Raw genomic sequence first — 11618 nt, 5'->3', positions numbered from 1 at the left:
TCTTACGTCAGGCGGCGTGGTTGCGTCAGGCGCCGGCGTGTGTACGGCGGTCAGGTCGCTGAGGCCGGGCCGGGCCGGGCCGGGCCGCACCGCACCGGGCCGCGCCGCGCCACCGGCGGAGGTTCCTATTTCATCCCGTCGCCGCCATGGCCACGGTCGCAGGTGCGTCCTGAGGTGGGACACGCCGCCCGCGTCCCAGGCTCCGCTCCGGTTGGTGTCGGCGGGGCCCGGCCCGGCGGTCCAGCGAGCGCCGTTCCACCGGGAACGGGCCGCAACCATCGCCCCGCCGGCCTGACCTTGGGTGTGCGAGCCCGGCCCCGGTCCGCTGGGGCCGGGGAGCGCAGCAGCGCTCCTTGTCCAGGCCCGGGTGGGCACCGGGCTGCCGGCCGCCGCGCCGCGGCGGGGGCGGGTGTTTTCCCCAGCCGGTTCCCGGCCACGGCCTCCCCGATGGCGCTTCGCTGACTCGTGTTTGGCTGTTTGCTTTCAGGTCGCCTGGTGCCGTTCCCCGGAGGGGCTACGATCGCTCCCGAGGGTCTCCGGCAGTCCGGCACCGTGGCCGGGCGGCCCTGCCAGGTTCACGGGGAACACTGAGGTGTTCCTCGGCGTCTCTAGGCCGGTGGTTTTCCCCGGGCGGCTGCCCGAGTCTCGAATGTGCTGCGCGTCCTTCGGGAAGTGCTCCGGTGCTTCCAGTGGGTTGGCGGTGGTGAGGAGCCACGGGCTGGTGAGCCCCAAGTTGGGAATCTGGTGTTTGTTACAGCGGTAGGTGATCGGCTGGGGAGATGAATGAACGAATCTGTAAACCTTCCGTATTACGTGACACAGCTGCGTGTCTTCAGGGTCTGGCTGATGTTTAGGGTGAATATTTCATGTAGCTGATGGTGAAAGAGTGTGCGTTTGTAGTGTTACTCTGATTTACTGATAGAATGAGCATTTGGTTCCCCAAGTAATCTTAAACCGCGATTGAGCCAGGAGGACTTCATAGTTAGCACGCTCATTCCACAGCCATCAGGATGATGGGAAGCACCACTATCTCTTACCAGTGTTACAAATACAGAAATATAATGCAATATCAGATAGCAAATGTCCTTTCATTATTCTTTGCCTTGCATTTCTCAGACCTGCTGGGTCACATGCCAGCATTTTGAAGGTCGTGGTCATTTAGACAGGTAAACGGGTTGGTGGCGGTGGCAGGCACCTGATTTGGTATTAGGCAGGCACTTGGATCGGGGAACACGATGTCAAAAAGGATCACATGTGCTCCCTTGCCCAGAGCGCTCCGAAATCGGCTCCTGGGTTGAAGGGAACTTCTGTGTATAAATGGGATGTTGCAGCAGCTTCAGGGGCTGGTATGTATAGGCAGTGCCATTGATCTAACACTTCTATTCTTTTTTGAGAACTGCTTCTTTTATGTTAAATTCAAACAAAGTGGCTGCTGTGCTTTAGTACTTGTAGGTGGCACAGGCCTTACAGATTGTGTCTGAAAGCAAGGGTTCTGTTGTAAACGCTTCTGGGAGGACTTGCTGTGCCTGGCTTTTGCAAGTTCCTAACTCAGAAGCATGATGTCTTCCTTACATGAGGGTCGCTGTAGCCTTCAACGCTTCCTGACTGGACAGATACAACAGTTACGGCAAAAGGAGCATGTAGCTTCTGAAACTGAACTAAAGGTCTCTTTTTTTTTTTTTTAATTGATTTATTGTATTTCTTGATGAGTTTCTTTTGAGGGAAAAATATGGTTTGGCCACAGGCAGCTGTCACCCACATGAATGACACCATATATATGAATCATTTCCTTAACAGTGTTGTCTCTGATAAGACTCTTCCACACTGTGTTAGTTGAATTAGCATGACCCACTGTGCCCTGTCTAAGAGTGGCATATCTACAGATGTGGCTTTTTTAGTATATGCAAGTAGAACTAAAATAATCTGAATTAATACACCAAACTGCTGCATATATGAAGTGGTGTATAAGCCATCTAATATGAATCTCTGTTTCTGCTCTTAATTCTCATATTGACAGAAACACTTAATCTTTGTAAATTATTTAGATGACATTTTCACTTGCCAGACCTTAAAGGATTAAATAGGGGGAAAGCCAATACAGGTATATACGTGTTTTGTTTTAAAAATAAATTGTATACTTGGTCAAAATAATCTGTCAGGTTGCTTTGAGCAATCCAGCTTGTTTCTGTACAGCCTCTGCCACGTGTCCTTCACATAACAGCCTGTAGTGGCTGCACCTTGAGAAACATGCTCCTCATGCCAAGCAGGGGCATTAGCCCCAAATACCATTTTGAAATCATGGAAACCTCATGCATGTTGCTGGCAGGGAGTATCTGAAGTTCACAAACCACCACCAGCCTCGCTTGGTTGGTACTGACTTAACTCAAGCTGTGCTGTAATGGAAGTTACGATTCAGACTACCTGCAAAACCAGCTTTTTACAATTTTTGAATAAGCAACCCCATTTTAAATGATGATCAGGTGTTCCCTGGTAATGACTACTTCAGTACTTCCCTGCTTTATTTGGTGGAACTGTCTCTGTTTATGTGTCCTTAAGGACCTCAGATCTAGCCTAGCTCAAGGTCTGAACTTCTTCGTAGAACATGAAAATCAAGTGTGGGTTCAAGATGCTTTCTTTCTCTGCAGATGAGGCTGCAGGTTAATTAACTGTTAGAAGCGTTCTTGTAGATTAATTTAAGCCTGTGATTACAATTGCATACTAGTTTTGGCTGGGATAGAGTTAATTTTCTTCATAGGTGCTTGTATGGGTCTGTGTTTTGGATTTGTGATGAAAACAGTGTTGGTAACATAGGGATGTCTTAGCTACTCCTACGCAGTGCTTGCACAGTGCCACGGGCTGTTCTGCTCCTCACTGTGCTCGGCCAGTGAACAGGCTGGGGGTGCATAAAGAGTTGGGAGGGGACACAGCTGGGACAGCTGACCCAAACTGACCCAAGGGTTTTCCAGACTATATGACGTCATGCTTGGCAATAAAACTGGGGGCGGTGGCAGGTGGAGGTTGGCAGAGGGGCGGCTGTTCAGGGACTGCCTGGGCATCAGTCGGTTGGTGATGAGAAATTGTTTTCATTTGCATTGCTTGTTTTTCTTGGGTTTTATTTCCCTCTCTCTGTAGTGTTTTTCCCCTTACAATATTTTTTTTACGTTTCTTTTTAATTATTAAACTGTTTTTTATCTCAACCCACAAGTTTCTTTCTCACTTTTACCCTTCCAATTCTCCCTGCCACCCCACCAGCGCAAGGGGGAGAGCGAGAGAGTGGTGGTGTGGTGCTTAGTTGCTGGACGGGTTAAACCATGACAAATTATTATTTAAATTATCTGCTGTGTTCTGCCACAGGGAAGGACGGAGTGGAATGATCAGAATTTCTAATGCTACTGCATGTATTTTATTTAATTTTTTATTTCTTTTTTCCTTAGACTCTTTTCTGTCCCCACCACCATTATCCTGGTGATGTGTATTTTACTAGTGTGAGAGCAGACCTGTCACTGTTTGAATTCCGTGGCACAGTAAATGGGGAAATCTAATGTGTAAGCTTCCTCTTGTCAGCTGTAATGTAGCACTTGAGGAGTTCATATCTCAGTTTCCTTCCCAATTTATTTCTCTTTTAATTTAAAACTGTACAGAAAGGAAAAACTGCCACTTTTTCAGGTCTCAGACTTGAGTAGAAAAGAGTGCAACATCCATCACATCTGGCATTTGTTGCTTTTCTCCTTTGAATTATATGAGCATTTCTCAGGTGTAAGATACCAGGTGCTGTTTGAATGATCTGCTAGTGTGAAAAAAGCTGCAGGGTCACTTGCATTTCTGCTCATGTTCATTCTTTCTTTTTTTGATGTAGGGAAGGAGAACTGAGATATACTGCAGTAAGAAAAAACAGTATGATGGATTCAGAAGGTTCTGCCCCAACAAATTCAAAGGAATATCTGAGCAATGATACAACGGCTACCTCTGGTAAACATTATCTTTGTGGCTACTGTGCGGCCTTCACAAATATAGCAGTCACTTTTCCCATCCAGAAGGTCCTCTTTCGACAGCAGTTGTATGGTTTGAAAACAAAAGATGCAGTACATCAGCTGCAGAAGGATGGAATTCGAAATCTCTATCGCGGCATTCTTCCCCCATTAATGCAGAAAACGACAACGTTGGCACTAATGTTTGGCTTGTATGAAGATTTCTCCTCCCTGCTCCTTAGCCACACAAGTGCTCCTGAACTCCTCACTCGTAGCATGGCAGCAGTGCTTGCAGGGACCACAGAAGCTATTCTTACACCTTTTGAGCGAGTTCAGACTTTGCTTCAGGACTACAAACACCACGATAAATTTACAAACACTTACCAGGCTTTCAAGGTACTCAAAGTCTATGGGATGAGAGAATATTACCGGGGATTGGTGCCTATTCTGCTCCGAAATGGACCCAGCAATGCACTCTTCTTTGGCCTACGGGGACCTATCAAACAGTGTCTGCCTGAAGCAACTTCTTACAGCGCTCATTTGGTCAATGACTTCATCTGTGGAGGGCTCTTGGGTGCCATGCTAGGATTCTTGTTTTTCCCAGTGAATGTTGTAAAAACTCGCATGCAAGCTCAAATTGGTGGTGAATTTCAATCCTTCTCAAAAGTTCTCGTGAAGATCTGGCTGGAACGTGATAGAAAACTGATCCACCTTTTCAGAGGAGCCCATCTGAATTACCATCGTTCTGTCCTGTCCTGGGGCATAATCAATGCAACCTACGAATTCTTGCTAAAGCTGTTATGAAAACCACTATCTTCCTTCGGCTCGTCTGTTCATTTGAGTATTGGCATGTATGATGTCACTTAATCCCAGGGAACAGTGCCTGCGTAATGTGAAAGGTAATTAGTCTTGGCCTTCAATATTTATGGGGTGAATGGTGATGCATCTAAACCTTTGTGCAATTAAGATGACCTTTTTGAAGTATTTTTGCTGGGAAGTGAGTTTACCCATAATGGAGCTACTAGACAAACACAAGGTTTAAAAAAAAAAAACAACCCAACAAACAAAAAAACCCCCAACGCTTATATTAGTCCAGAGGCTTATTCTGTATCACTCCCAAAATTTCTTAACGCTCCGTGATGGAATGTGCTCCACTGTCCACATTGTAGAACATGAAAATCAAGGAGGGGCTGATGAAAATTGATTCCCTTGCCTGATAAACTTCAAAATCTGTATTTAAGAACTGCATTTTCAAATGTTTTAGGGTCCTAAGTACTCCTTATTGTTTAAAGCTAAAAGGACACATCCAGATGAGGATTACTGAAGTTCAGAAATTCAAGCTTAAACTAAGCCTACGCAGACTATTCCGCCAGCCATTTTGATGCTTGGCGTTAAGATGAACATTTCATTCAGCAGTGTAAGAATGGTTACTGAATGTTTAAGTTAGTTGAAGCTGACTCCAGTTCAAAGTGGGATCTCTGTGTATATGTACATATGTGCCTTCATGTGAAAAGGGAAAAGTGGAAGGAATGAAAGAGCAAATTTACTAAAGCTTTAAAGTGTCCTTCCTTGTTAAAAAAACACTTACTTGCAAACATGTGAATTTGTTCTGCCTTTTGTTTTTTTGTTGTTTTTTTTGTTTGTTTTGGTGTTTTTTTTGGCACTGCTGCTTTTTCTGTTGCTTACAGCTATGGGGCCAGAAAGAAGATGGTCCTTTCTGTAATGCTCATGAAATAGTTCAGCTTCCTGCAGCTGTGAAAGTAGTTCACAAACACAGCTCTCTTCTGCTGAGGTATCTTGTCTTTTGCAAATTACTTCTGTTTCATTTGTGCTGTGGAATAATGGATCACAAGATATTTTTACCTGAAACTTGGACTTCTGCCTACTTGATGTGTACTCTTAATAGTGCTGTGTGGCAGAATTGTACAGCAACACCAACAAGAGGAGGTTTCTGGGTATTACCCACTTCGGTGGAGATCTGTAAATGTGGCAGAGATGACAACCAAAGATCTTAGAAGCAGTTAGGTAGGAAAGATACAGCATTTGGAGATATGTTTAAGGAATTCTGTAGGTGAGTATTGAAAAAGACTTGCAGAAATACGAAGTATTGTGTGTCTTACAGACTTGGGAGTTGAGAGATACAAGACTTCAGGCCTTAGAGAAAGGGACAGAAGAGCAAGCATAACCTTAAACCAGGTGAGGGTCTTAACAAAAAGCATTTGATTCTTTTGGGGGAGTTTTTATTTTATGAAACCATATATAAAAGCAAAATATTTTGGATGATGGGGGGCAGGAAAGCTTTCAGAAACTGTCTGAATTGTTCTTTTCCTAAGTTTTGGAGTAGCTATTACTTTACATTTGAGTTTTTCACTAGCTAAACTGTCCTCAAATATTGGTCCCAATCAGTGTGTTTATAATATAGACCCTAGCTTCACAGTCAAAAATGGCCAGGCACAAGTGAGTGTTCTTGTATCTGAATGTTGTGATTATCTGCATTTAAATAAAATGTTTACTGACTGTCTGTTACTGGCAGAATCTAATTTTCACCAGTGTACTGTTTTTTGTAATCACTCCTTGATGGAATAAAAAAAATTCGCATCCTCTTTTTCTGTGGAAGATATTATATATTTCTCTAATTTTGGGAAATCTGAAGTATTGAGGGTAAGAGTTTAACATAAGCCTGCCACTAACTGGTGATTGGCATTACTGTAGCAAAAAGGGAAAAGTGGAGTCCTGGTCTGTTGCTGTCTCTGCTTATGTGGCATGGTTAGATGGAGTGCACTGCAGGTCTGTCATGACAGAACTATGCTCAAGTATAATCTTTGCTTTGCTTTATAACCACTGACAGTTTTACAACAAAATCCAAAGAATTGTATGCTTAACAAATTACAGGTGTTTTATGTGTAAGAGGACAGATACTCATAATCAGTGAAGTGTGTTTTGGCACACAAGTTACTGTGAGATGGAACAGGTAGTTTGCTAAACAGGATGTGTTGCCAGTCTGGGAACAAGAGGGCACAGAAGGAGTTGTGATGCTTCAACTAACATGAAAACAGCTCTGTTGAGGCAAGTTTCAAGATTGTTTCCAGGCTTAACAAATTTGACTATAAGCAGACTGCCTCAACCCCATACTTAACGCAGCTGCAATTTAAGAACACAAATGATACTGGGCAAGGATCAGGAAAGAGTAGATCTTCAAACCAAGCGCTAGGTAGCAGTGTTTCTATGTGTTGTCTTGTTTGCAGGGCAGGGTTACTATGGGTAGCATGAAGGAGAAAGTCTGAGAGAGAACTGACCTTGGCTTATCTTCCCTGGCTGGTTAGCACCCTTTTCCATGGGATAGGTCAGAAGTGGGATCCTCAGCCTTTTGTTGCCTTGTCTCAACACTGTGTTGCTACTAAACCAGGACATTGCCAGGCTTCAGTTGCTGCCTTCTCTGAAAACAGGCAGCTGGGACTCTTAGTCAGGTTTGACCAACCTCTAAAGCAGAATTTTAAAAATGACTGCTGGTGTCTCAGTTGATTTTCTTGGTGGACTACAACAATCATTTCCAGCTAAAGGGAATGGGAAAGTCTCCAACAACGTTAATGGGAATACTGCTGAAAGGCTAATAGAGCTAGATTTTGGGTAATTACTTTGACCAAAGGACAGCAATATTGCAAAATACTGCTTTGTGGTTTTTGAGGCATATTTCTATTCCAGAGACCTTGTAGTACCTCAGGTAATTAAGTTTGGCCAGTTCTTAGCTGTTTGCAGTGGAGGTGGGGAAGAACACAAGTTTTTACATAGGCAAGTAAACTAATAAGACAACAGCTCTTGGTAGTTCTGAACTGACAGCTGGAAAAGGCAGGAGGCTCCAGTAACAGCCCTGAGAAATAAACATCACATGTCAGTCAGGCTGTGATAGTCCAGTTAGGGTTTTTTTTTCTTCTCAGAAACTAATGCCATCAAATTTCTAACAACTAGAGAGACAGCTTTCCCCTCATTTATTATGCACTGTGTAGTGAGGGGGTGAGAGAAAGCCACAAGTGCTGACAAGCCTAAATAGCATTTTTGCAGCATCAGGATAGGTAAACTGTATATAGCATATTCTTTTAGACAGGGTACAGACTGTTTACCACTGACTGCTCAGGTGGTCTGCATCAAACAGGGCTGTTGTATGGATAAGAGTTTCAGAGTCAAACTTTGAATCTTAGCTCATTTTCTGGAAAAACCTGATGGAAAAGCTGAGTCTGATGAACAAGCTTTAGAACTGCAGCAGCTGAGTGTTACCCCGTTGACAGCAAAGCCAGGGCAATAAAGTGTGCTCACTTCCTCAGCTGCTTAGCTTGTATTCATTTACCCCAACTCAAATCCACCTTCTGATTTAAACCCAGATGTCACGCTGCTCCGGCATGTGTTGAGGCCTCATTTACAGGAAACACAACAGCAGATAACCAAGTGACATGCACATGCCCCAAGCATGCAATATGCCATTGGTCCTGCATGATAACTGTGACATTCATCTGCGCCTCAGGTAATGCTGAAACAGAATTTGGTTTTATGCAGATGCTGTTTTCCATGTGCATAATAGTAACTGGCTTCACTAGAGCCCAGACCTTTGCAAGTGGAAGTGTAACAGGGCAGAATGTCACTCTTGGTACAGGCAACCCACAACCCACTACCACAAACACAGCTACCCATGGCAGAGCAGGCAGGATAGTTTTCAGTTTCAGGCTGTTCCCTGGGGGCAGATAGTTGCCTGCTCACCACTGCAAGACTCCTTCAGCAAAATTTTACAGGAACAGCAATCCTGCCTTCAAGGGTTTGCTGTGTGACCAAAAGAAGCTCTCTACCCCAGAGGTACTGTCTCAGGCAATGGAATGGTTAACTCTACTGTTTGTGTGACGGTCTGACAAATTCAATGTCTCAAACATCCGCTAAAAGAGCTCTGGTGGACAAAACAACCTCTGTAAAAATGCTGGAGTTGTGTGAACAGGACGATGTGGACAGAGGAGAGGGCCCCACAGAGGGTGGGAACGCACTTCTCCAAAGCCCCAATTCCTTATCTTAAGTGATCAGGAGAAGGAACACAATTTATGCCTTCCTGGAGAAAAGAAGGCCCCATGGAAGTTGGGACTGTGCTTCTATCTTAAGTGGTCATGCCAGCAGGAAAAGAGAGGCAACTCCACAATGAACACCCCCCCGCAAAGCTCACTAACCCGTTCCAGTGAACCCCTAACCGATTCCAGTGAACCCCGGCTGTGGGAACTGCGCATGTTGAGATCATCAACTAACACACTATAAAAGGGAGAACGAGTCAGTGCGCGCCCTCTGGAACTGGATCTCTACGCTGGCTGGACCAACGCTGGACCCAGGACTGGTGAAACTCCTCTCTTTCTTCCTTTCTCTCTTTCCCTTCTCTCTTTTCCACGGTCCCTACACCTCATCCTTTGAAACATAAACCGTTGACCAAGTCTGAAACTAGAAGTGGATCTAGCCACCCCTGAGCTCCTCTGAGCAGCAGTCCAGAAAGCAAGGGGGTCTGCTCTGAACCTCGTGACTCAATGGGAGGGCTCTCTTTTTTCCCTTTTCCATTTCATCTTTTTCCCTTTTCCATTTCATCTTTTTCCCTTTTCCATTTCATCTTTTTCCCTTTTCCATTTCATCTTTTTCCCTTTTCCATTTCATCTTTTTCCCTTTTCCATTTCATCTTTTTCCCTTTTCCATTTCATCTTTTTCCCTTTTCCATTTCATCTTTTTCCCTTTTCCATTTCATCTTTTTCCCTTTTCCATTTCATCTTTTTCCCTTTTCCATTTCATCTTTTTCCCTTTTCCATTTCATCTTTTTCCCTTTTCCATTTCATCTTTTTCCCTTTTCCATTTCATCTTTTTCCCTTTTCCATTTCATCTTTTTCCCTTTTCCATTTCATCTTTTTCCCTTTTCCATTTCATCTTTTTCCCTTTTCCATTTCATCTTTTTCCCTTTTCCATTTCATCTTTTTCCCTTTTCCATTTCATCTTTTTCCCTTTTCCATTTCATCTTTTTCCCTTTTCCATTTCATCTTTTTCCCTTTTCCATTTCATCTTTTTCCCTTTTCCATTTCATCTTTTTCCCTTTTCCATTTCATCTTTTTCCCTTTTCCATTTCATCTTTTTCCCTTTTCCATTTCATCTTTTTCCCTTTTCCATTTCATCTTTTTCCCTTTTCCATTTCATCTTTTTCCCTTTTCCATTTCATCTTTTTCCCTTTTCCATTTCATCTTTTTCCCTTTTCCATTTCATCTTTTTCCCTTTTCCATTTCATCTTTTTCCCTTTTCCATTTCATCTTCCTGTACTTCCCTCCTCTTCTCAAATAGCAGCTTAATGACATGTTGCAAGGTTCATATTAACAAGTTTGTATGTACTTGGACAAAGTTAGCTAGGTTGAATAAATGTTGGTTGTTGTTTGAACTCCCCTGGTGTCATTTCACCTTAATTCTGACCAAGGAAATCCACAAACCTGAGTCGCTCCAACTTTGGGACACAACAGTTTGTAATTATCATACTACAGCCAACATCTGTCCTGCTTTCTAGGCTTCATGAGTGAGCTGCTGCTTCTCACAAGCATGCTTAATGGTAAGGACAGTAGCAAAGAAACCTATGAAGGGAAGGAGACTCGCATAGAGAGGTTGTTTACCTCTGAGCACTGGGGGGTTTTCCCTCTTAGTTGTAGGGAGTAGGCAAGAACCAGTGAGCATTACAGAACAGAGCTCAGTGTAAGATAAATACATTAAAATAGATTTTAATTCACTGAATTATTAAATGTTTAATTTATTATGCAAGCAAGAGAAACTGTCCACAAATAGTAAGTTACTGTACGGCTGTAAGTACAATATTTTCAGAGCAGTTCCGATACTTTCGATACTGTATTAAAAGGCTACAATTTTTACTATGAAATCTCAGGTATTTCAAAATACTCTACATGCAGAATTTGTTCTTGTATTAAAAACCTTATACTTAACTGAAGATACTTAGTGCTTAAGAAAATGCACCTTTGACTAAGATCAGGAATGAGAAGTTTTTTTCCTGCAGGACAAGAATATTATGGGCTGTTGACTTTTTACTCCAACTTTTTAGAATCTTGTAAACTAGATTTTTTAAAAGCTTTCATTTGGCAAGTATATTTCTTTTTTCTGAGTTCACATTTCGTAGAGCAACAGACCCATGGTTTACAGTATCGAGACCTCTTCCACATCAGTGTTACTCGAATTAAAAAAAACAAACAAACAAACCAACAACAAACAAACAACCCTCCCCCCCCCCCCCCAAAAATCAACCAACCCACCCCCCACCCACCCTCCCAACCCCAGAAAAACCTGATGTTTACATTCTAATTCTGGTAGTAGGCAAACTGTCCTTACCAAGACTCCAAGAGTGCAAACAAACATGTGTCTGTCTGTATCACTGTGCTTTTCTTCCTATCCCCAATAGTTCTGTTTGGACATTACATTTTTCCCTGAACTACCCATGTTTGACAAGTGGACTGATGCCCCATGGCTGTATATATACTGAAATACACACACACACACTCCTCATACAGAGAAATATACATATACATGAATGTCTTTGTATAATAGATTCTCTCCCCCTCGCCACAAATGTCTAACAGTGCTGCAGTGATTTAAAGA

The 11618-nt window shown here is 43.2% G+C and overlaps 1 protein-coding gene across 3 annotated transcripts; it reads left to right on the top strand.

The window, feature by feature from the left end:
• The first annotated feature begins 21 nt into the window (after positions 1-21).
• SLC25A51 (solute carrier family 25 member 51) lies at positions 22-6571 on the top strand. 3 transcript variants are annotated; one of them, XR_007505112.1, is made up of 4 exons: positions 22-162; positions 488-759; positions 3857-4867; positions 6091-6571. XR_007505112.1 is itself a non-coding variant. In XM_049795677.1 (3 exons), exons 2-3 carry the CDS (start codon positions 650-652, stop codon positions 4770-4772), a joined length of 1026 nt encoding a protein of 341 aa, XP_049651634.1. In that variant the 5' UTR covers positions 22-162; positions 488-649; the 3' UTR covers positions 4773-6571. The 3 variants fall into 3 exon arrangements, 2 of the variants coding, with proteins under 2 accessions (XP_049651634.1, XP_049651635.1); XM_049795677.1 differs by having other exon boundaries at positions 3857-6571; XM_049795678.1 differs by lacking the exon at positions 488-759 and having other exon boundaries at positions 3857-6571.
• The last annotated feature ends 5047 nt before the right edge of the window (positions 6572-11618 follow it).

Source organism: Accipiter gentilis, chromosome Z, assembly GCF_929443795.1.
Source record: "Accipiter gentilis chromosome Z, bAccGen1.1, whole genome shotgun sequence".
NCBI lineage: Eukaryota > Metazoa > Chordata > Aves > Accipitriformes > Accipitridae > Astur > Astur gentilis.
This window is presented reverse-complemented; position numbering and strand designations above follow the sequence as displayed.